General features: G+C 42.4%; 1 protein-coding gene across 2 annotated transcripts in view; it reads left to right on the top strand.

The window, feature by feature from the left end:
• CERS6 (ceramide synthase 6) overlaps positions 1 to 26,830 on the top strand; it is a 320,898-nt gene that overhangs the window by 122,984 nt on the left and 171,084 nt on the right. For both annotated transcript variants that reach the window (XM_082260318.1, XM_082260317.1), the window contains exon 3: positions 6,347 to 6,477. In XM_082260318.1, coding sequence (XP_082116444.1) covers positions 6,347 to 6,477 — 131 coding nt within the window. The remainder of the gene's footprint in view (positions 1 to 6,346; positions 6,478 to 26,830) is intronic.

The raw sequence follows: 26,830 nt of genomic DNA on the forward strand, positions 1-26,830 counted from the left end.
GGGGTCGGCACTGGTAATCAGATCATTGATTACCAGTGCAGACCCTCGGGGGGGGGGGATGCCACTAGATCCACCAGGGATGCCCACTATGACCCCAGGGATGCCCACTATGACCCCAGGGATGCCCACTATGGCCACCAGGGATGGCAATCAGGGCTCAGGGAGCCCCCCATTGCCCTCCCCATCAGTGATGCCCACCAGTGTCCTCCCTATCAGTGCTGCCCACAAGTGCCCATCATTGCCATCCTTTAGTGTCGCCCACCAGTGCCCATTATTGCCCACCAGTGCCGCCTATCAGTGCCCATTAGTGCCCATCAGTGCCGCCCGTCAGTGCCGCCCATCAGTGCCCATCAGTGCCCACCAGTGCCACCTATCAGTGCCCATTAGTGCCCGTCAGTGCCACCTATCAGTGCCCGTCAGTGCCACCTATCAGTGTCCATCAATGCCGCCTATCAGTGCCCAGCAGTGCCGCCTATCAGTGCCCACCAATGCTGCATATCTGTGCTACCTATCAGTGCCACATATCAGTGCCTATCAGTGCCGCATATCAGTGCCGCCTATCAGTGCCGCCTATCAGTGCCACCCCATCAGTGCCACCCCATCAGTGCCTCCTCATCAGTGCCTCCTCATCAGTGCCTGTCAGTGCAGTCGCATCAGTGCTCATCAGTGCAGGAAAAAACTTATTTATTTACAAAATTGTATAACCTAAACAAAAAAACTTTTTTTTTTTTTCAAACTTTTCGGTCTTTTTTTATTTGTTTAGCAAAAAGTAAAAATCGTACAGGTGATCAAATACCACCAAAAGAAAGCTCTATTTGTGGGGGGAAAATGACATAAATTTGGTGTAGGTACAGTGTTGCATGACCGCGCAATTGTCATTGAAAATGCAACAGCGCTAAAAGGGGAAAATTGGCCTCGGCAGGAAGGGAGGGAAGTGCCCTGTATTAAAGTGGTTAACTCAGGTGCTTTCCATTTCTTCTGATCATCCTTGAGATGGTTCTACACCTTCATTTGAGTCCAGCTGTGTTTGATTATACTGATTGGACTTGATTAGTAAAGCCACACACCTGTCTATATAAGACCTTCCAGATCACAATGCATGTCAGAGCAAATGAGAATCATGAGGTCAAAGGAACTGCCTAAAGAGCTCAGAGACAGAATTGTGGCAAGGCACAGATCTGGCCAAGGTTTCAAAAAGATTTCTGCTGCACTTAAGGTTCCTAAGAGCACAGTGGCCTCCATAATCCTCAAATAGAAGACGTTTGGGACGACCAGAACCCTTCCTAGAGCTGGCCGTCCGGCCAAACTGAGCTATCGGGGGAGAAGAGCCTTGGTGAGAGAGGTAAAGAAGACCCCAAAGATCACTGTGGCTGAGCTCCAGAGATGCAGTCAGGAGATGGGAGAAAGTTGTAGAAAGTCAACCATCACTGCAGCTCTCCACCAGTCGGGACTTTATGGCAGAGTGGCCCGACGGAAGCCTCTCCTCAGTGTAAGACACATGAAAGCCCACATGGAGTTTGCTAAAAAACACCTGAAGGACTCCAAGATGGTGAGAAATAAGATTCTCTGGTCTGATGAGACCAAAATAGAACTTTTTGGCCTTAATTCTAAGCGGTATGTGTGGAGAAAACCAGGCACTGCTCATCACCTGTCCAATACAGTCCCAACAGTGAAGCATGGTGGTGGCAGCATCATGCTGTGGGGGTGTTTTTCAGCTGCAGGGACAGGACGACTGGTTGCAATCGAGTGAAAGATGAATGCGGCCAAGTACAGGGATATCCTGGACAAAAACCTTCTCCAGAGTGCTCTGGACCTCAGACTGGGCCGAAGGTTTACCTTCCAACAAGACAATGACCCTAAGCACACAACTAAAATAACGAAGGAGTGGCTTCACAACAACTCCGTGACTGTTCTTGAATGGCCCAGCCAGAGCCCTGACTTAAACCCAATTGAGCATCTCTGGAGAGACCTAAAAATGGCTGTCCACCAACGTTTACCATCCAACCTGACAGAACTGGAGAGGATCTGCAAGGAGGAATGGCAGAGGATCCCCAAATCCAGGTGTGAAAGACTTGTTGCATCTTTCCCAAAAAGACTCCTGGCTGTATTAGATCAAAAGGGGGCTTCTACTAAATACTGAGCAAAGGGTCTGAATACTTAGGACCATGTGATAGTTCAGTTTTTCTTTTTTAATAAATCTGCAACAATGTCAACAATTCTGTGTTTTTCTGTCAGTATGGGGTGCTATGTGTACATTCATGAGGAAGAAGAATGAACTTAAATGATTTTAGCAAATGGCTGCAATATAACAAAGAGTGAAAAATTGAAGGGGGTCTGAATACTTTCCGTACCCACTGTGTATATATATATATATATATATATATATATATATATATATTTTTTTTTTTTTTTTTGCTATTTTTTTTGTGGAGTTACCTTTAAAGCAGGCTTACCATTAACAGTTATTCCCCTGACCATGTCCTCATATTCCTTTCCCTCCAGAATACTGACACATGTTCAGGCATCATTAAGGGTCGGTACAGAACTATACCATATCAATCATTTTTCAAACACTGTTGTAATATCGACTGTGTTTACATACAACTCTAAGGCCCCGTTCATATGTGACGTTTTGGGATCTTGGGTAGAATCACTGCGATTTTACCCAAGATCCCAAATTGCACTGCAATAATGGCAAAATGCACCACGCATGCATATTTTCAATGGCACCTAATCGCAGTGCAGTTTTGCTGTGATTGTTGCGAGATAAATCGCGCATCAATCACAGCAATCCGCAATGCACAAAGCTTGTTGCCCAAAAGAAGCTCCTGCACTTTTTAGGGCAGCAAACTTTGTGCATTGCGGTTTGTCTTGCAACAGTTGTGGCAAAACCGCACCGCGTTTAGGTGCATTTGTAAATGAATGTCACCCGAACACACATGCTGCATATTGCCATTACTGCAATGCGATTAGAGATCCCAAAACACCAGATGTGAACGGGGCCTGCTGGAGTCAAAATTCAACAGGGACCGACTGAATTTCAATCCATGTGTGGCCACTGTGGCTAAACAAAAGTTGATCTACCGGCTTCTATTCAACCACCATGTAGGGTATATTCTTGCTTACTCAGCACTGCAAGCAATAGGCTGCAGTGCTGATCTGTGCATTCTGACACTGCTGACCAGGGCTGCTGTTAGAAATCGCGGGGCCCCCTACAGACTGTCTGGCAGGGCCCCCCCAAGAAAATATTAAAGATATATTTAGCTAAAATTACAACAAAATCACTATTATCAGACACAAATATAACATAACTCGCATAATTCCTGCTAAATCTAAAAAAAAAAAAACGATGTTAAATAAAAAAGAAGATGAGATGAGAAAAATATACAGGCTGGGCAGTTGGAGCTCAGTGATCAGAGAGACAGAGAGAGAGAAACAAAGTTACAATTTACAAATAAACTCCTGAGCAGAGATAAGTGCTGGGAGGGGGGCCCACATAGGGAGGGGGATTAGTGAGGGACAACTTTCTCTTTCTCAACAGATAAAAGCTGATAGCAGGGAGAGGGACAGATCAGATTCAGGTGCTGGAGGAAGATTTCTGTATTTGTTGTCCATCACTAATCCCCCTCTCTGTGTGGGCCCCCCCTGTGAGCTGGGGCCCCCTACAAGAGGGCTGGTGGTCCCCCCCTATCAGCAGCCCTGCTGCTGACACAGTGGGGAGGATTCCTGCATCCACATCGAATGTGTGGATGGAGGAATCAGGCCAGTCTTTTTTTATTTTTTTTGTTCAATCGCCAGCTTTATGGCCTCATGCACACTTGACATTATAAAAACGCCAGGAGCATTAGCTGTAGAATGAGTTTTGCAGCATTTTTACTGTAGCATTTTTCAGCTTTTTTTGAGCAAAACTATACTCCCAAAAATGCGTATGGCTCAAAAACCGCTCATAAATGCAGATTAGCCTTTTTTTAGTGGGTTTTTTTTTTAGCATTTTTAAGCTTTTATTAGAGTTAGAGTGTTTTTACAGCTGAAAAACTCTGCTTCAAACCTGCTAGTTCTGGGGGTTTTTTTCCAGCCACAAATCGCCCCTACCAAAAACGCTGATGGACACATAGGATAACATGCTGGCGAGTTTACTGGCTGCAGAAAAAAAAGTCTGAAGCCAAAAACAGCCGCTGTAAAAACGTCCATTGTGCATGAGGCCTACTACTTAGAATGTAGGCTGGAGTCTTACAGTCTGTGAGCAGCTAGTGAAAAATCCGTCTCACTCTAAGGCCGGATACACATTTTGTACAGCGGGAACATGAATTCCTTCTCACTTTTTTTTTTTTTGCATGTTTTTCATGCAACACAATTGAATGGGCTGCCCTAAGTACGACAAATGCACCAAAGAACAAATACGTGTTTTTGCACATTTGTAGCACAACAAAATGCACAGCAAAACACGCATCTGCTAACCGCATTTGGGATACCTTTCCACCCATTTTTGTGTTTATTAAAAGGCAGCAGCTACAAAAAGTGTAGCTGCTGACTTTTAATAAACACACTCACCTGTCCCACGGTCCAGCGATGTGGGCGTCGGAAGCCTCGGTTCTCTCCCTCTTCTCCCCGGGGCGCTGGCATCTCTAGTGTGACAGCTTGCGGCTCCACAGCTGGGTGCACACTGCGCATGTGCGAGTCGCGCTGCGGGTCCTGCGTGGCTGTGTATCCTCTGGCACCTGTGACATGTCCCAGAAGATTGCAGGGAGGGAGGGAGGGAGATAGGAGAACTTCCACTCAAGCCTGTCAAATCTAGGTATCCGCTCCCCCCCCCCCAAAAAAAAAAGTGGCATGTCAGTGGATCAGGAGGCCTTAAAGTGGAAGTTCAATTTTTGGGTTGAACTCCCCTTTAACAAATAAAGATACCACAAGAGCAATGCACATTTGCAGCGCTTTTCCAAAAATGTGCACCAAATCACATGTTCCTGTGCGGTATGTCGCGTGTTCAGGAAACTTTGGGTCCTGCCATTCATGTGGATGTTACTTGACCTGTACCACCTGCATAAATATTGTTACTGACCAAGTACATCCCTTCATGGGATCAGAATTCCATGATAGCAGTGGCCTCTTTCAGCAGGGTAATGGGGAACACAACAATGAGTTAGAAGTGTTGACCTGGCCTCCAAATTCTCCACATCTCAATCCAGTTGGGCACCTGTGGGATGTGCTGGAAAAACAAGTCTGATCCATGGAGGCCCCACCTCACAACTTATCACAGCTTACCTTCAGAGGTCTATTGGCAGCCAACCATGCCTCAGTTGGTCAGGGCTGCTTTGGAGGCAAAAGAGGGTTCTAAAGTTATGGCTGATCGGTGTAAGTGGTCATTGGGAGTAGGCAATGCCCCAGGCTCGGTGGTCAATGGGAGTAAAAAGTGACCCAGGGTGGTGAGCAGTGACTGTAAAAATAAATGGCCTAGTACCTGGGTTAGTGGGAGCAGAAATAGTGTCTGATTGTTGGTGTCAGTGGTAGGAAGAGTGCCTCAGTGTTGGTGTCAATGGTAGGTATAGTACCCCATTATTAGTATCAGTGGAAGGAATCGTGCCCCATCATTGGTGTCAGTAGCAGGTATTGTGCCCCATCATTGGTATCAATAGGAATAATAGTGCCCAGTCATTGGTGTCAGTGGCAGGTATAGTGTTTTATCACTGGTATCAATGGGAGGACTAGTGCCCCATTATTGGTGTCAGTGGCAGGTATAGTGTTTTATCACTGGTATCAATGGGAGGAATAGTGCCCCATTATTGGTGTCAGTAAGAGGAATATTGCCAATGTTAATGTCAATGGAACAAATAGTGCCCCATCATTGCTGTTCGTGAAGGGCCACATCTAGCCCATGGGCTGCAGTTTGGGGATCACTGGTCTAATGGCTATGGTCTCTTTGTTAAGGTGGAATTGAAACTTCATAATAAAGATAACAAGTGTGGTCATAAAACCTTCACACATTTATTTCTTTGAAAGTAACATTTAGCTATATTATTTGCAACACTTTGTATTCTGGTGGATACTTTGTGCTTTTTAGGCACTGAGATGATCTTTTGATATCAGTCAATAATCTGTAATGCCTTTTGAACATTTGTTTTTCTGTTTGCATTGCCTTACTGAATAAAGCTGATATTTAGACACAGAAATCAGATGATACTTTTGTGATACCTGCTAATTTATCAGGTTGGATTTAAAAGTGAGATGTCTATAAAGCTTGGCAGGCACCCTTGGGCCACCATTATTGTAAAAATAAAAAGCCATCAGCTAGGTCAGAAACATTTAGCTGATAGACAGCTGACTTTAATATGCTGTGTTTTTATTACAGCATCCAGATGAAAAGAGATTGGAAGGCCTTTCAAAGCAGCTGGACTGGGATGTACGCAGTATCCAGCGATGGTTTAGGCAGAGAAGGAATCAAGAAAAGCCAAGTACATTAACACGTTTCTGCGAGAGCATGTAAGTAGATGCTTTTCACTTGTAATTTATAGTGGTTATAAACCTCTGACATGAACAATATGACATGAACAATAACTCTCTATAGTGTGTATTTGCCTCAATATAAAGCACAAAGTGTGATTTCTGTCTGCTGTCTCGTTCCTCTGCTATCTGCATGAGTCATTTCTGACAGATTGTGCAGACTCCAAGCAATCAGGGAGGGGGGTGGGGACCCCCAGCACACAGCCTGTGATTGACAGTAAACTGTGACTGTTTCCCTATGACAGTGATGGCGAACCTTGGCACCCCAGATGTTTTGGAACTACATTTCCCATGATGCTCATGCACTCTGCAGTGTAGTTGAGCATCATGGGAAATGTAGTTCCAAAACATCTGGGGTGCCAAGGTTTGCCATTACTGCCCTATGAGATCGTATAGGGTGTTCACTCCAACCAGGTCTCAGAATATACTCAGCTCCCTTCTCTGAGCTGGGCAGTGTGTGTGACATCAGATCCCTGACGCGGATCCCTGCTTCTGGAAGCTCAGAAAAGATGTGTAAATTGTGTGCTTTAGAAAAAAGAAAGCTGCAGATAAGCAGGTACAACTTATATAGGAAGATTTGTTTAATCATTGTGTATCACCTGAGGCCAGTCACTTCACTGGGTATATGTAAGCATTTACAGCTACTTTCAAGGGGTTTTCTACCTTCAGCAAGTAAATAGAAAATTCCTCTTTCTGAACCGTGTAGAAAACTGTCTCTTCCAAATCAGCTGATCAGACATTTAGTTGTGGTATTCCAAGGGGAGAGACTCCAAATGTCAGAACAAAGAGCAAATAGAGATGTTTTCCAATTTTATGTAAAAAGTAGACAGCCAAGGTGTATAACGAAGGATGATAACACTGCACAAGAGTGATGTTACTGGGCAGCGGAAACCTGTCAGCTTTAAATATTCTACCAACTCCAAATTAATAAATGCTTTCCGGCTGGCTGCCATTGATTACTGCTGAACATTGCTCTTTGTACTTTCCTATCATATGAATTTCTAAGATGTGCCTCTTTTTTTCTACCTAGATATTACTGAATTTTTGGCAAAAGCAGTGTTAAACCCAAAACCAAAAATCTATTAAATTTAAGTTTACTGGTTCCTAAATGTGGTGGCTGCGTTTGTTTTCTTTTTTAAGGCTATTTTCTTTATTTTCAGCTGCTGATTGGCCAGTACGTCTGTTATTTTCCAACAGCCTTAAAGTAGTTGTAAACGTTCGTTTAAAAAAAATAAATAAATAACAAACATGCCTATACTTACCATTTTGTTTACCTTATACAAAACCAATGACAAGCAGCCCCGATCCTCTTCTTCTGGGGTCCCCCGCTGGTGCTCCAGTAACTCCTCCGCATCAGGTACCCCCATTGAAATTCGCTTTCCATGGGGGCACCTGTGCAGGTTCACTTCCGAGTCCCGCTGCTTTGTCCATTGACACAGACAGCAGACTCGCAACGGCCCCAGGCTCCCATGTCACTAGACTTGATTGACAGCAGCGAGAGCCAATGGCTCCCGCTGCTATCAATCTGTCCAATGAGGAGAGACACAGCAGCTGGAGCGGCTGTGCTTGTGCATTTTGCTGGACCGGGCTCAGGTAAGAAAAGGGGAGGAGTCTGGGGGGAGCTACAGCACAGAAGGTTTTTCCCCTTAATGCATAGAATGCATTAAGGGGAAAAACCTTAAGGCTTTGCAACCACTTTAATAGATCAAGCTGTCCAGATAAAGTAGCAGTTAAAGTTGATATCCAGGATTTCAGCTACTTTGTAAACAGTGCAGGCACATTATGAGTTAAGTCCAAGAAGGTGTGTAGGTTGGGTGCAGCGCAGTGTGGCGGAATAACATACTCACACTCCCAGTGCAGTGAAAGAACTTGTATTGAAATAATGCAGAAACAGTTCACAAATAACCAACAGTTCCAACTGTGTGTTGAGAGCAGAATCTAGCCGAGTTGTTAGCGTCTAGAGAGAGGGAAAGAATGTGGCCTGGCCATCTTGTGCCCAGCAGGCAGGTGTCCAGAGAAGTTGGCAGCCCTACTCTTTCCCTCCTCATTAGGAACCTTTGCCTGCTGCTAGTACTGTCCCTACCAGGAGGTGTACTTGTACCTACTCTACCATCTTGCAAATGCATGCCAAAGGTGGGAGCCAGGGCTTTAAAAAAGCTCTGCCTGACCCAAGATGGCTGCCAGAGTCACATGGGGTGGCAGCATCCAATTGGATGTTTCCCCAGTGACCCCGGAAACCATAGAGGAACTGTGTTCCTTTTGATTTCCTCTCCAACTGCAGTGCCACCTGCAGTGGAGAAAGTAGACTGCACCTGCCTACAGGTGCAAGGCATCTCCTGAACTTATCCAACAGGTTTATGGCTATGCTGGAGCATACACTGATACTAGGGGCTGTGAGAGAGGAGAGAGAGGCACACAAAGCAGTTATGCGCGCCCCTCCCCTATGCTGCATGTTTAGAGAGGCCTTTGTATTTTGTAAATTAGTTCACATATTACAAAGGCTTCTTTGACTGGGCAGAAGGAGGGGAGGGGCAGGCATAGCACCTGCACTTACTCTAATGTTTAAGATGCTTACACCTGAAGCAATAACATCAGGCTCCTGAAAATACAGAGATAGCTGTCTTTGGGAGTGAAAAAAAAAAAACTGTCAGATGTAAATAAATGAGATAAGCCCAGGAGATGTCATGCAGCGCCTTGGACTTAACTCATAGTGTGCCTTCACATTTTAAAAAAGGGGCTGAATTCCTGGAATTCAGCTTTAACATTTAAAGTGGTTGTAAAGGCTGAAGGTTCTCTACCTTTTGCATTCTATGTATAAAGGTAAAAAAACTTCTGTGTTCTGCTCCCCCACAGCCCCCCTAATACTCCTTTAAAACCACTCTCGGTTCAGCGATGTGCACTAGGGCCTTGGCTGTCCCGGGACTACCTCTCCTCATTGGCTGTCAATCACAGCCAGTGAGCAAATGACGAGAGAGCAGGGGGCGGAGCAAAGATTGGAAGTGACCACGCACAAGTGCCCCCAAGTGCCCCCATAGCAAGTGGCTTGTCATGGGGGAGTAGCAACGGCGGGAGCCCTGAGAAGAATGGGATCCAGGCTACTTTGTGTAAAACCATTGTACAGAGTAGATACTGTAAGTATGACATGTGTGTTATCTTTTTTTTTTTTTTTAAAAAGCAGAAGCTTTAATACCACTTTAACAATGACAGGGGTGTGTACAATGGTCAGCTTTTATTATTTTATGTAAAACATTTATGCCAAAAGAAAAAAAAAACACTGTTGCTGTATTTGCTTGAAAAGTGTTAGCTAGAGTTCAGTCTTTATTTGTTAATCAAGTCCATTTAAATTTGCTAGTCTTACACTACCCTCTCCCCAGACTGACAATACTGCTGTCCAAATGTATCTCTATTGCTCCTCCATCCAGCGTGGAGACACCCTAGGACAGGAAATGTCTTACCGGCTGGATCACCAAAAAAAAAAAGTCTAAAATATGAAAACGAATGCAGCCGCCGTATTTATGGACTGGTAAGCTGCAATAGACTATTTGCTGGAAACCCCTGCTGGGTTTCCCACATGATTGTTAATAACCCCATTTGAAAGAGTGAATGGCACCATATACAGGGCTGGGACAAGGGGTGGGTAGAAGGGACAGCTGTCTTGGGCACTGTGGTATCATGTGAGGTGGCGGGGTGGGGGGGGTCACCGCATGGAGATTGTGATTGGGGGGGGGGGGTTGTGTTGGGAGGGGGAATTTGGAGGGTGGCAGGGGATAGGCCATTTTATAGGAGGGGAAATTAGGGGTGTGTGCTAGGAATTGTGATTTGGGGGGATTTGTGTTAAAGGGGGGGATGGGGGAGGAGGATTTGTGCTAGGAGGAGGGATTGGGGGGGGATGCTAGAAAAGGTGATATGATAGAGGGGGGGAGGGAGTTTGTGCTAGGAGGGGAAATATTCTTTTGGGGGGGGGGGGTGTGGGGGGATTTGTGCTAGGAGGGATGATTGGAGGGTATTTGTGGTAGCAAGGGAAATGTGGGGGAGGAGGGATTGGGGGAAACATTTGTGCTGGGAGGGGGGATCTGGAGTGGGAGAGAAAGGATTTGTGGTCAGATGCGAAATTTGAGGGGTAAAGGTTTTGTGTTGATTGATGATGTGTTGATTTTTTTTGGTGGGGGGGGGGCGGGGATTGTACTGAGGGTATTTGGGGAAAGAGAGGATTTGAGCTTGGAGGGGGGGGGGTGTGAGGCACAGATTTGTGCAGACAGGGGAAATTTATGCTTGGGGGGTAAGCATGAAAATTAGTGCTCATTTTTTTTGGGGGGGGGGGGGGGTTGCTGACACATAATGCTCACACATCTTGGGTAGGGGGTGTTTGCCCAGGGCTCTAGATAGCCTTGTCCCAGCATTAGCCATATTTTAAACATTTGTTTTTGGAGTTTAAAACCATAATATGTAAGTGTAGTAAGAAGTTAAAGCGGTATTAAACTCAAAACCAAAAATGTAATATATTGTAGCTTACCAATCACGTGAGCAGGTTTAGGCATAGGTAGGAAGAGCCTGGATTCCACTGTACATATATGGCAAAATCCTAGTACACGATCCTGCACTTCCGGGTGTGGGGCACACATGCACACCTCCAGCAAACCAACCCAAGTTGTGATTAGACAAAGCGGGAGCTGATCTGCGGGTACTGTGGACTCGATGTCTGCCGACACTCGCCGATTATTAGGCAGATCGCCATTCTGTCAGTAGGTAAGGCATTGATCCTGTGTTCCTGTTTTAGTGTCTGATTTGTTCGCCGTATTATCACAATCATGCTATAAGTCGCTGCTCGCCGCCATTACTATAAAAAAAAAAATTCCATAAATATATCCCATGGTTTGTAGATGCTCTAACTTTTGTGCACACCAATCAAAATGCGCTTATTGGGATTTTTTTTACCAAAAATATGTAGCAGAAAACATATTGGCCTAAATTGATGAAGAAATTAGATTTTTAAAATTTTTTTATTGGATGTGTTTTATAGCAGAAAGTAAAAAAAGTGTTTTTTTTTCCCCGAAATTGTCGGCATTTTTTTGTTTATAGCTAAAAACTGCAGAGGTGATCAAATACCACCAAAAGAAAGCTCTATATGTGGGAAAAAAGGACATACATTTTATTTAGGTACAGCGTCTCATGACCGCACAATTGTCAGTTAACCACTTTATGACCAGCCGCTGCAAATGTACTGCGGCAGTCTGGCTCGTACAGGCAAAGCGCCGCCTGGGAGGAGCTAGGGGGAAATCCCGCGCTGCCTGAGGCCTCATTCCACCCCCGCTCGCCAGCGGGGGAGCCAGTGCGGGTGTCAGGCGGCTCCGATGGCCGCCGGCCACCCGCAATCTCCCGCCGCTGAAAGAGAAGGACGAACGGCTGATGTACACACAGCCATCCGTACTTCACCCTGAAGTGATCACAGATGTCATGTGATCCTGCTATATAGGATCACATGTCTCTGTAATGACTTCACAAGCTGCTCCCCCCCCCCACAGTTAGAATCACGCCCCTAGGGTCACATTTAACCCCTTCATCACCAACAGGGTTAACCCCTTCCCTGCCAGTGTAATTTTTACAGTAACAGTGCATATTTTTTAGCACTGATTACTGTAGTAATGTCACGTATCCCCAAAAGTGTCAAAAATGTCAGTTGGGGGTCCGATCTGTCTGCCGTAATGTCGCAGTCCCGCAAAAAATCTCAGATCGCCGCCATTACTAGTAAAAAAAAAAAAACAATAAAAATGACATAAATCTTTCCCGTAGTTAGCAAGCGCAATAACTTTTGTGCAAACCAATCAAAATACACTTATTGCGATTTTTTTTTAACCAAAAATATGTAGCAGAAAACAAATTGGCCTAAAATGTTAAAAAATTTAAATTTTTACATTTTTTTTTGAGAATATATATAAAAGAATGTGAACAATATTGTTTTTATTTTCAAAATTGTCACTCTTTTTTTGTTTATAGCTCAAAAAATAAAAATTGCACAGGTGATCAAATACCATCAAAAGAAAGCTCAATTTGTAGAAAAAAAACGGACGTCAATTTAGTTTGGGTACAGTGTTGCACAACTGCGCAATCGTCCGTTAAATTCACGCAGTGCCGAATCCCAAAATAGGGCCTGGCCATTGAGCAGCCAAATCCTCCGGTCTGAAAGTGGTTAAAATAACGCAGTGCCATATTGCAAAAAACGGCCTGGTCATTAGGGGGACAAATTTTCCGGAGGTCAGGTGGTTAGGAGAAAACTGACTGCATAAGTCTTTTGGACTGAAAGATGTTTTTACATATTTTTAGTGTAAATATATAAAACCCTAAACTTTTCCAGTCGAAAAATAATAATAAAAATCTATATCAACCAAAGGCGCTGGTTTTTATTTATGTTTAAAGTGACAATAAACTGTGGTTAGGAAGAGCCTTCAAAAACCATAAAAAGTATGGAGAAAGCACAAGAGGTGCTACTTGGCCTCTGTATAGTTTGCTCCAAATTGCCAGGACTTTAAAGGATGTGGAGTTGTCATAAACTGATGAGCACAATAATATGAAAAACAAAGTTTTTATTCATGATACAAATGTAAGATTTTCCATACAGAAACAGATATAAAAGCATTATTGCATCAGCATCAATACAAACTATACAGGGAGTGCAGAATTATTAGGCAAATGAGTATTTTGACCACATCATCCTCTTTATGCATGTTGTCTTACTCCAAGCTGTATAGGCTCAAAAGCCTACTACAAATTAAGCATATTAGGTGATGTGCATCTCGGTAATGAGAAGGGGTGTGGTCTAATGACATCAACACCCTATATCAGGTGTGCATAATTATTAGGCAACTTCCTTTCCTTGGGCAAAATGGGTCAAAAGAAGGACTTGACAGGCTCAGAAAAGTCAAAAATAGTAAGATATCTTGCAGAGGGATGCAGCACTCTTAAAATTGCAAAGCTTCTGAAGCGTGATCATCGAACAATCAAGCATTTCATTCAAAATAGTCAACAGGGTCGCAAGAAGCGTGTGGAAAAACCAAGGCGCAAAATAACAGCCCATGAACTGAGAAAAGCGTGCAGCTGCCAAGATGCCATTTGCCACCAGTTTGGCCATATTTCAGAGCTGCAACATCACTGGAGTGCCCAAAAGCACAAGGTGTGCAATACTCAGAGACATGGCCAAGGTAAGAAAGGCTGAAAGACGACCACCACTGAACAAGACACACAAGCTGAAACGTCAAGACTGGGCCAAGAAATATCTCAAGACTGATTTTTCAAAGGTTTTATGGACTGATGAAATGAGAGTGAGTCTTGATGGGCCAGATGGATGGGCCCGTGGCTGGATTGGTAAAGGGCAGAGAGCTCCAGTCCGACTCAGACGCCAGCAAGGTGGAGGTGGAGTACTGGTTTGGGCTGGTATCATCAAAGATGAGCTTGTGGGGCCTTTTCGGGTTGAGGATGGAGTCAAGCTCAACTCCCAGTCCTACTGCCAGTTTCTGGAAGACACCTTCTTCAGGAAGAAGTCTGCATCCTTCAAGAAAAACATGATTTTCATGCAGGACAATGCTCCATCACACGCGTCCAAGTACTCCACAGCGTGGCTGGCAAGAAAGGGTATAAAAGAAGAAAAGCTAATGACATGGCCTCCTTGTTCACCTGATCTGAACCCCATTGAGAACCTGTGGTCCATCATCAAATGTGAGATTTACAAGGAGGGAAAACAGTACACCTCTCTGAACAGTGTCTGGGAGGCTGTGGTTGCTGCTGCACGCAATGTTGATGGTGAACAGATCAAAAGACTGACAGAATCCATGGATGGCAGGCTTTTGAGTGTCCTTGCAAAGAAAGGTGGCTCTATTGGTCACTGATGTGTTTTTGTTTTGTTTTTGAATGTCAGAAATGTATATTTGTGAATGTTGAGATGTTATATTGGTTTCACTGGTAAAAATAAATAATTTAAATGGGTATACTGTATATTTGATTTTTGTTAAGTTGCCTAATAATTATGCACAGTAATAGTCACCTGCACACACAGATATCCCCCTAAAATAGCTAAAACTAAAAACAAACTAAAAACTACTTCCAAAAATAGTCAGCTTTGATATTAATGAGTTTTTTGGGTTCATTGAGAACATGGTTGTTGTTCAATAATAAATTAATCCTCATAAATACTCATTTGCCTAATAATTCTGCACTCCCTGTATGTGCTTGATCTGTTGAGAAACATGATAAGCCGGTTCAACGCATTTCGTAAAACAGATTATTAATTGATTGCTTCATCAGGAACCATCATTTGGCTACATTGTTTCTACAAACAATACATTTCATAAAGTTTTTCATGTTTGATCATCAAGTCTTCGACAGGATTTGAGAAGGCACCATACCACAGCCAAATTCCACTCAGCAGTGTAGATACACCGGCAGTGGAAAAATTCTGATGCACACCGGCCCGTTCCCAGAACAGTAGGACAGACAGAATTTCCAATCAGGGTTGATGATAGGCAAGGGACTGGTTCAGTAATCCCTGTGGTGAGCAACACACACACAGTCAAAAACCTAGTTCAGGTATGGTTTAGTTAGGAAGAGCCTGGAATTCCACTTTCATTAGGATCTCGTGTCCCAGGGTTAAAAACATTTGTTATTCTGAACTACACCTAACTACAGGACTGGATTAGGATTCAATTAAAGTTGGCTCATAATTTTAGGAATAAAGATAGAAACATATACAGTACATATTATCAGCCATTAATATAGGATTTCTGCAATGGCTTCACCGCTGAAGATTTCATTATTTAGGGATTTAAGATAAATGGGGAAATAGGACAAGAAGATTTAATGGAAAAAATGGATATGTCTCCTATGAGGATATATTTGGCAAACGTACAGCCAGAAGCTTGCTTCAGAAATAATTTCTTTTAGCTTCACTGGAGCAAGGCAATGCACAGATTATAATTGTGGCTAGGTGGTAAGTACACTTGCTTTGCAGAGCTATGGTCATGGTTTCTGTTTCCACAAAAGAGACGCTTCCCCAATTTTATATGTATGTAGGGCATAGAATAGAGCTCCTCTGGGGTGGGGACTGATGTTTACATATACTGCAGCATAGGCAGGTGTGTGTAAATATGTGAAACAAAATATACCACTTTCCATTTCAAGGAAATTAAAAAATTCCCATGTGCTTATACTTTTTATATAGATACTAATTCTTAAAATGTCTTTGCTCATCTCCTAAAGCGGTATTAAACCCAAACCCAAAAATGTAATACATTGCAGCTTACCAATCATTAGATGCGGATGAGATTTGTTTAGTTTTCTTTTTCAGTCTTTTTCCCCTCCGCTATTACATGAGGAGCTGGCCAGTATCCTATATTAGTAATAATTAGTATTAGTATTAGTAATTAGTGTTAGTAATAGTATTAGGGTGCCCCCACTCAGGACGAAGGAGCACAGGGGCACCTTTGGACTGTCAGTCCGCGGTAGAGGGAAGTGTTAGATGTACTAGAAGAATTAGATAAACTTACAAATTGAAGCCAAAATCCAGCTCACACTATCTATGCAAATACAGCAACCGTTTTTTTTCTTGTTTTTCTTTCGGGATAAAGGGTTTTACATGAATAATTAAAAGCTGATCATTGCAAGCACCCCTGTCAGTGGTAAATAGTTTGTCTCACCACTCTAACTGCTACATTTGCAGGAGAACTTGATCTGTTGAAAAATAACAGACTTATTGGCCAGATTACCAGATGAAAATACAAGAAAGAAAGCCTGAAAAAGAAAGCTAATGCAGCCACCACATCTAAGAATTGGTAAGCTGCAGTATAATAAATGTTTGCTTTTGGGCTTAATACTACTTCAAATTTTAGAATTTTAATTCCGTATCTAATATCCAATGGCTGTCACCGCACACAAGTCAGGGATATAAAATGGGCCCGGGTGCACAGCAGAGAACGCAGCGCATATAAACCAAAAAAGAGAGCGGCACTCACGGGTTTCGAAAGGTGTACCCATAATGACAGTTTTAATCAACGTTTTGACGAGGCACAAGCTCATCTTCCGGAGGAAGATGAGCCTATGCCTCGTCGAAACATCGATTAAAACCGTCATTGTGCGTACACCTTTCAAGACCCATAAGTGCCGCTCTCTTTTTTGGTTTAACCGGTTTACGACCGCCGGCCGCAGATGTACTGCAGCAGGCAGCTGCTCCCAGGCAAATCGCCGTACATGTACGGCGCTCGCTCTCGGGAGTCTGGGGGGCGAGCACGCGCCGCCCCCGCTCATCAGCAGGGAAGCCGATACAGCTCCAATTGCTGCCTGACATCCACGATCGTTCCTCGCTAAGAGAGAAGGACGGTTGGCTGTTGTAAACACAGCCGACCGTCCTGCTCCCTGAAATGATCACAGAGCCCATGTGATCCTGCTATATAGGATCACATGTCTCTATGGTCATTTCAGAAGCCCCGCCCCCACAGTTAGAATCACTCCCCTAGGCCCACATTTAACCCCTTGACCACCCACAGGGTTAACCCCTTCCCTGCCAATGGCATTATTACAGTAACAGTGCATATTTTTAGCACTGATTACTATAGTAATGTCACTGGTACCCCCAAAAGTGTCAGTTAGGGGTCTGATCTGTCTGCCGCAATTTCGCAGTCCCGCTAAAAATTGCAGATCGCCGCCATTACTAGTAAAAAAAAAAAAAAAACAATAAAAATGACATAAATCTTTCCCGTAGTTAGTAGACACGATAACTTTTGAGCAAACCAAGCAAAATTCGCTTATTGCAATTTTTTTTACCAAACATATGTAGCAAAAACAAATTGGCCTAAAATGTTGAAAAAATTTCATTTTTTAATTTTTTTTTCTGGGAATGTTATATAGCAGAATGTGAAAAATATTGTTTTTTTTTTTCAAAATTGTCGCTCTTTTTTTGTTTATAGCGCAAAAAATAAAAATCGCACAGATGATCAAATACCACCAAAAGCTCAATTTGTGGGAAAAAAGGACGTACATTTTGTTTAGGTACAGTGCTGCACGACTGCGCAATTGTCCGCTAAAGTAACGCAGTGCCGAATCGCAAAATAGGGCCTGGTCAGGAAGGGGGGTAAAATCTTCCGGGGCTGAAGTGGTTAATTCTGTATCTACATTTTTTTTTTTTATTCTGGTGTTACTTAAGGTTGAATTCACATGATCACACAAGTCATATTCACACAGTCTTGCTAAGGTGCAGGCAGGGCTTCCCAGAGACTCAGCTTTTTTCGCCAGAATCCCTACATGGAAACTAAGCTTTGAGCATTTAAATCATTGGAGTTGATTTACTAAAGGAAAATAGACTCTTCACTGTGCAAGTGCAGTTGCACTCATTTTAAATTAGTAAATGTAATGTGTAAAGTTTCATTGTGTAAAAATACCCAATCGGGTGTAAGAAAAGTCAATTTGCCTATAGTAAAACAACCCCAAGTTGTAATTCACAGTTAGAAATGTCTTCATTCTTGATCCTCACATTTTACAATCACATTTTAGATATGGAGTGGGCCCCTGGGCCCCCTGGCCCCCATAGCAGCTGCACAGTTTGCAGTGGCTGTAGTCACGCCCTTTGTAGCAATAAAATGTTAAAAAGATGAACTTGTATTTTAAATCTATCACATACATAAATAAAATCAAATTCCTTGTCTCATTTTGGGCCAGGCCCAGTTTAATTTAATTAAATGATAAAAGTTGCTTCATTTGGCTGCCAATGCACAGAAGCATTCATTCAGATATAATGTGAAATTAGTAATTGGTTCTGAGCATCAGATAGGACCATATTATTAAAAGCAGATGGCATGTCCACTTTTATAGCATATTTGGTGTGATGGAGTACATTGTTAATTAAATAACATGACACACCATTGATATAATGTTCTTTATTTATTAGGCTGTACTGCCAGCTCAGATGGTGCGGTTGGAGTACTGCTAACTGGAGCCTTTAAAGTTTCCACTGATTTACTTTAAATATCCATAACATTATTGTAGACTTCAGTCATTAGATGCAATAATTTAAGAGGCGTTAGTAGATGTTCAGTTATCTTTCCATCATGTTTTTATGCGATTAGAAATATTTTTTGCACATTTGTATAGTATAAATTATTCCATAGGACTTGCCGTTTTTAACTTCTATTAAGAAATACTATCACCTCTTTTGTTTTTTTTTTTCATCTGAGAAAATCAAGCCAATAAAGGCTTGGCCTACCTTTCCATTGCCGATAGCTATCACTCAATGAGGAACTAATGCTCCCATAGCTAGAGGAAGATGAATGGCTGTACTTCACACCTTGCATTGCACCTGCTATCAATACCACATATATTCAGCATTGGGGTTGATTTACTATAGATAGGAAAACATAGGGCACAATTCACTGGCATCACATCCATAGACGAAAAACGAGAAATAAATACACATACAAAAAAGGACTTTAAGGTGCCACACATAACTCCAGAAAAATCAATACTCGACTGATTGAAATCCAATACAATATTTATTCATAACATGATTCCTTGAAAACCTGTACACCCATAAAAACAATGATAGCCCATTTAGTACAGTGTCAAATTGCGTATAAGTAGCTCCCTAAGATTGCCCTCATTCTGCTAGGCCTTAACTCTTGAATGTTTATACATATATACATTTAATAGTTCTCAATATACAAAAGATGTGTTAGGCTAACCTGCAGAAGAATAAGCCTCGGTCTGTACGCGTTTCTCTGTTTACTGGCTTCGTCAGGATACCACAAATATGGCTAAAGTTTTATTCAAATAGTTACATAGTTTGTAAAGGTCAAAAAGCACCAGTCCATCCAGTTCGGCCTATGATGTGTGTATGTGTGTGTATAAGTGTTTATGTCAAGAGTACATTGTATATCCCTGTATGTTGTGGTTGTTAAGGTGCCCATCTAATTGTTTTTTGAAACTATCGATGCTCCCTGCTGATACCACTACTTGTAGAAGAGAATTCCACATCCTTACCGCTCTGACAGTAAAGAACCCTTTATGCAGTTTAAGGTTAAACCACTTTTCTTCTAATTTAAGTGAATAGCCGTGTGTATTTTTAAATTCCCTTTCGCTGAAAAGTTTGTTCCCTATGCTAGGGTCGCCAGTACGGTATTTGTACATTGATATCATATCCCCTCTCAAGTGTCTCCTATCCAGAGAGAATAAGTTCAATGCTTGTAGTCTTTCCTCATAGCTGAGATCCTCCAGCCCCTTTATTATCTTTGTTGCCCTTCTCTCGACTCGAGATGCGGCCGGACCAAATTCTTGTAAAGTGGGAGAATTATTGTTTTATCTCTGGGGTGAATCCCCTTTAATAATAGATGCCAGTATTCTGTTGGCTTTGCTTGCAGCAGCTTGGCATTGCATGCCATTGCTGAGCTTGTCCTCTACTATGGCCCCCAGGTCCTTTTCCATCCTAGATTCCCCCAGAGGTTCTCCCCCCTAGTGAATAACTTGCGTTTGTATTTTTGGCACCCAAATGCATTACTATACATTTTCCAACAATAAACCTCATTTGCCATGTAGTTGCCCGCCATATTATTTTGTTCAAGTCTTCTTGTAAGGTTTCCACATCCTGCGTAGAAGTTTTTTCCCTGCTTAGCTTAGTATCATCTCCAAATACTGAGATTGAGCTGTTTATCCCATCCTCTATATCATTAATGAATAAATTAAACAGAATTGGTCCCAAGACAGATCCTTAGGGGACCCCACTTTTCACACCCGACCATTCCTAGTACTCCCCATTTATCACCACCCTTTGGACTCGCCCCTGAAGCCAGTTTTCAATCCAGGTATTCACCCTATGGTCCATGCCTACATACTTTAGCTGTTTCCAGATGGAAAAGTGACCCAAGTCGTATCAGATAGGAAAAGATGCATTGGAGTTTAAGCATATAGGAGCCCCTAAAAGGCGGCACATGACACTGATTTGACAGATTTTCAAAATAATGCTCCAAACTGGTGGACCTTCTTCCTGTAAATCCCAGAAGCTGGGCGGCACAAATTTTGCTTATGAAATTCAGGAAGAATGTGCCAATCGCTCAGTATGCTTCCACAGCCCCTTCTCAAAGCTGCTTTAAAGCCCTTTTTTGTATGTATTTTCTATTGATTTACTAAAGGTAAATAGACCATGCACTTTGCAAGTGCAATAGCTCTGGAGCCTAGTAAATGAGGGGAAGCTCTGCTGATTTCTATCATCCAATCATGTGCAAGCAAAAATACTGTTTTTTTTTTTCCCTTGCATGTGATTGGATATTCTTTGCAAAGGGAAATGTTACCTCATTTACTAAGCTCTGGAGCACCTTCACTTACAAAGTGCACAGTCTATTTGCCTTTAGTAAATCAGGCCTATAATGTACTTCTGTATGGAGTCCTAACACAAGTTGTTATACATGCTTAAGTCACCTCATTACACATACTGTAGAAATAGTTCTGGTATCCAGCTGCAACCATGTGGTACATGTACTATTGGTAGAGAGAACCTACCAGCACAGGATAAGTGATTATGCATAATGAGGTGCTAATTAGTGTTGGGGCTTAGTTAATTGGTTACATAAGTGTTAGATTTAGGACAAAGGGCACTTACTCTTTTTGACCACCCTCTTTCCCTCATATAGTTTTAATAGTTAGGATGAAAAAAAACAAGCTGGGTTCACATATATGGGACCTGGATGTGTTGTGAACCGCATCCAATTCTCATGACAGCCTTCTCTATGAAGCAGGAGGAAAACAATTCTTCCCGATCCCCCTGAAGGCCATTAATAAGTCCCTGGATCAACTACCCCAGTTCTTTTTACCTATAAATGTTAGTATGCATACTAACTTCCATCCCACGGCTCATTGCAGTGTTTTGTGCTGTCCACATCTGCACAGTCGATCCCCACTGAGTTTTTATGGGGTCATCTACACGTGCTGGGGAAGAAGATGTTCCTTCAGAGGTCTATGGGGAACCATTGCTCTGACGAAGCCACCAGGAAAGACATTTTAACCCACACAGGAGAGTAAACAGTGCAGTGGGCCTTCAGTTAAAGTGGAACAATATGAAAAAAAAAAAAAAAATAGCCCATTAAAAATGAATACACATCTTTAATTGTGATTATTGGCAGATGACACTTTGGAAGCACTGGACACTTTATATATGTTTTATACAAAGATGTGGATAAAATAATTAATTAATAGTTTTTTTTTTTATACTATTTATCACTTGGTTATTGATTTTTTTCATATTGTACTTTGTTAAGGATTAGATTTTTTTTTCTTTATTGATTAATGGATTTGATTCTTTTTTATGCCTAAGCACTATTGATTTGATGAAATTAATGTTCACATGTATGTCACTGCTTGCACTGAGCGCTGTTATATTCATAGATTTGCAGTTCCGAAACATCAAATAGATATATCTTTACCAATTAAGAACCAAGCCTATTTCTGACACATGTTGTTTACAAGTTAAAATCAGTATTTTTTGCTAGAAAATTACTTAGAACCCCCAAACATTTTATATATTTTTTTTTAGAAAAGATTGTGGAGAATAAAATGGCAGGTGTTGAAATATTTTTTGTAACGTGGTATTTGCGCAGCGGTTTTTCAAATGCTATTTTTTTGGAAAAAAAACACTTCACTAAGCAGTAAAGCTAGCCCAATTTTTTGTATATTGTGAAAGATTATGTCACGCCGAGTAAATAGATACCTAACATGTTACCTACAGTTTAAAAGTGCGCACACTCTTGGAATGGCGACAAACTACGTTACTTAAAAATCCCCATAAGCGGCGCTTTAACATTTTTTAACGGTTACCCATTTAGAGTTTAGAATTACAGAGGAGGTATTTTGCTAGAAGTATTGCTCCTGCTCTGACGATTGTGGTAATGCCTCACATGTGTGATTTGAACACCACTTACATTTGCGGACGCGACTTACGTATGCGTTATCTTTGGTACGCGAGGTCCCGGGCATGGGGGCACTTTAAAAAATGTTTTGTTTTTCCTATTTGTTTTATTTTATTTTTTTATTTGTGCAGTGACAGTTACTCTCCATGGAGGGATCTGGGGTCTAAAAGACCCTAAACCCCTCAACTGCACTTTAAAGTGTTCAAAATGCTGAAATCACCATTATTGAATACTGTCAGTTTTTTTAAATTAGCGGCGTTGGCAGCCGAGTAAACCGGAAGTGACGTTGTGATGTCACTTCCATGTTACTTGGTCGGAGACCCGATCAAAGCTGAATCCAGCTTCGTTCGGGACTCTAATCAGCCAGCAGGTCTCCCGGTGGGACGGGAGTCCTGAGAAGAGCAGCAGAAGGCCGCGGGAGGGGGGGGGGTCTAATGGCTGAGCAGCTGAGCCGCATTGGTTGTTATCATCAGAAAGCCGACTGCCGGATCTAAAAAATGGTACCTGGTTGATGCCTGCAGCTGAAGGCATCACCCCGGTACAACCACTTCATCAAGCTAACGTACAGGTACCTTGGTTTGTGGGAAGTGGTTAAACAGCAACTGCTACATTGTAGTATTTTGAGATCTGGGGCACAGAAAAATACATATTTATTCAGATATTAAAAATTAAGACAACAAAACCAGACTTTGTTGTTATATTCACTTTCAGTTCAGAGAATACTTTTTTCGTGCCACCATATGTCCCCAGTCTAACGGCCAGCATTGTTTAACCCACTTCCTCTGAGCCCAAGTCATCTTTTGTCCGCCCCAGCCTGTGACTGGACAGCTCTAATGCTACCTCTAAGTTTGCTTTATCAAGATGTATCTGATGCCTCTCATGTTAAAATGCTTATGTTTATTTGCGGTCATGTGACCACAAAGTCCCGATACATAAGCTTTCTCTGGAGAACCGTGGGCGGAGCTTCCTCCAGAGCAATGATGATGGAAGAGGAAGTGGATGAACTGATTGGGCGGTGCTGCAACTCAGTATTGGATTACAAAGAATGCACACTGAAGGAAGCATGGTGGAAATGGTGGAAATGGAATGGAAAGTGATGGTGGAGAATTAGCATTGCCGGAGCTCAGTATTCATTTGGTGATAATGCGCACTGAAGGAAGTTCTTTATTAATGACCAGAACTTCATAATGGCGCTGCTTTCAGGTGTTGGAAGGTTATCAGCCATTTGCAGAGTTGCTGAATAGCATTGTTGGACCTTCACAGGGGATCAAGTCAGATTTAGGGGAAGGGCAGGATCAAATGGTAAATTCTTTTTATTAAAAGGAATATGACAATTAAAATGTCTTTGTGCATATGATAATCATGAACCTCTCACTGGTATCAACTCCTTCATATTCATTTAATGATCCATGAATAGCATGACCACATACAAAAAGTCCGCTCTCAGGGACCATCCCTCCTTAACCACTTAAGCCCCGGAAGATTTTACCCCCTTCCTGACCAGGGGGTTTTTTGCGATTTTTTACTGTGTGACTTTAACGGACAATTGCACGGCCGTGCGATGCTGTACCTAAACGAGTTTGACGTCCTTTTTTTCCCACAAGCAGAGCTTTCTTTTGGTGGTATTTGATCACCTGTGCAATTTTTTGATCATGCGCTATAAACAAAAAAATAGCGTCAATTTTGCAAAAATAACAATATTTTTCACATTTTCTTATATGAAATTCCCCCCAAAAAAATGTAAAAATCAAAATTTTTTAACATTTTCGGCCAATTTGTTTTATGCTACATATGTTTGGTAAAAAAAAAAATTTTGATTGGTTTGCGCAAAGGTTATCGCGTTTACTAACAAAGGGAAAGAATTTTGTCATTTTTGGTGTTTTTTTTTTTTAACGAGTAATGGCGGCAATCTGCAATTTTTTTTGCGGTACTGCGACATTGCGGTGGACAGATCGGACCCTTGACTGACATTTTTGACACTTTTGGGGTTACCAGTGACATTACTGCAGTAATCAGTGCTATACATATGCACTGTTACTGCAAAAATGACACTGGCAGGGAAGGGGTTAACTGTATTGGAGAGGGAGGGGTTAAGTGTGTCTTAGGGGCGTGCTTCTAACTGTAAAGGGACATGGCTACTGGTGTAAAAACAGAGATCAATGGTTCTACATAGTAGAACCGTCTGATCTCCATTTTTACACCAGGGAGAATGACAGGCGGCTTGTTTAAATTAACCGCCTGCCTTTCTCCCTTCACCGGAGCAATCGTGAGTGACCGGCGGATGATCGGGTCCGCCGGTCACACGCACTGACTTGTAAGTGAACGAGTTGGGACGGGCGCGCGCCTCGGCGGGCGCGTGCCCGCCCGCTATTGGCTCACAAGTCAGTGACAGGCGAGTGACGTACCCCTAGGTCACTCTGCCTGGCCGGGGCTGACTGCCGCAGTAAATGTACGTGCGGCGGTCGGCAACCGGTTAAAGTGGAAGTAAATCCTCCTATCGTTTTCTAGCAAGGAAGCTGCCATCTTGGCCTCTGTTTAATCTTCAACTGCCATGATGCTGCATATGTGATCAGTTATGATAACAGCCATTGGATGGTTTGACAGTTTGGTTGAGAGCACAACCAATGGGAGTGTTGCATTTCGGGCTTCAAACTGTCAAATGAATGGGTTTACTTCCTCTTTAACACATTTTACCCTAATAGGTTTAATCATAAGGCTATGATTACATTGCGATTAAGCCTATTAGGGTGAAATGCATTAAGGAGGGGTGATACCTGGGCAGGGATGTTTTGTATGTGGTCATACCGTTTGTGGATTAATAAAGGCATATGAAGGAGTTGATACTGATGAGCAGTTTGTGACTACTAGTGCCCTGGATCCTGAACATAGACTGGCTCTTGTGTTGGAACCCTGACTGTGGGGAAAACTTGTGGTTCTGGAGCAGTGCTGTTTGCCCTGGATGTGTCAATGTGCATATATCATGGGAAGCTTGCAAAGGACAGATAATCAATTTTGCCTAGAGAGGCATTTTAACAGCAGCCAGGATAAGGTTTTCAGGGGTTTAATGTAGGGGAATGGGGGGAGGTGAGTGTATTCAAATAGAGAAGGGTTAAGGGTTTCTAGAGTGTAGAGCATACTTTATTAGTTAGTGAAACTTAAGACCGCTATTGAATTCATGATAGTTCGCAATGAGGGCTCCCCAGAGCTGATAAATGTGTGCATTAGGTTTAAAAAGGTATGCACATACTCCAATATGCTTACATAATACATGGTATGAATACTGAAAATGAAGATTATATGTAAATGAATGACTGTCATTGAGCACAAGGATGTACGATAAGTGGAGACATGGTACAGCCACTTCACTTCATATTATCATCAGTAAGCCAGCAAAGATCTTAAAAATTGAAGATAAGTGTCTTTGCATGAGAACTGGATAAACCTTTTTGACTTTCAAAGGAACATGCATTGCACAGCTTAATAGTGTCAAATGTCTTTTCAAGTCGAGACGGAGGCCGTTTAAATGAAAATGTATTTAAAATGAACACCTGAATAAAAGTTTTCACTAAAAATGGAATTGCTTTTTTTTGCAGCATGGCCTTGCCAACTGATAAGAACATTGCTTTTATATTCCTAAGAGAGCTACAGTTTTCCCTTGCAGCTTAGTCATTTTAAAAGCAAGGTTACATCAACAGTAAGCTAAGGCCTAGCAGTCAGGTAGGAGGTACATTAAATGTTCCTTTATAGAGTAACAAGGGACTAACAATTACCAACCTGCTTTGGTCTGGTAAGGTTACCTGACTTTCATGCTGGACAGACCAGGTTTCAGACACACGCTCCCAATGTGTCTGTGGAACTGTTGCTTTTTGGCAGCACAGTGGTCTCTGGCCCTGAGCTACCGTCTGCTTCCTAACAAAATCGCTATACACACCTGCACAATCAGTCTATTGGTTATCAGCAAAATTTTGACCCAGGGTCGGAGGCTTTATCCCACACAAGACTCTACAAAACCTCTACAAAGACTCTACAAAATCTCTGGGCTCCAGAACACATACTACGTTATGCCAAGTGATCTGCAGTGGATCAGTTTTCAGAAGGTTGCTAAGCAGGGGCTTCCAGGAAATAGGGGCAATCCTGTTGATAAAGGAAAAGGAATTGGCAGCACTCCGGGTTGAGTCAAAATCCAGATTTATTGACTGGACATCCAAATATGACAATCGAGACAAGGTAGACGCGTTTCACACACTGACTGTGTGCTTAATTTAATTTAAGTGTGCCTAATGATTAAGCACACAGTCAGTGTGTGAAACGCATCTACCTTGTCACAATTGTCATATTTGGATGTCCAGTCAATAAATCTGGATTTTGACTCAACCTGGAGTGCTGCCAATTCCTTTTCCTTT

Source organism: Pelophylax lessonae (genome assembly GCF_965119305.1).
Source record: "Pelophylax lessonae genome assembly, chromosome: 6".
Taxonomy (NCBI): Eukaryota; Metazoa; Chordata; class Amphibia; order Anura; family Ranidae; genus Pelophylax; species Pelophylax lessonae.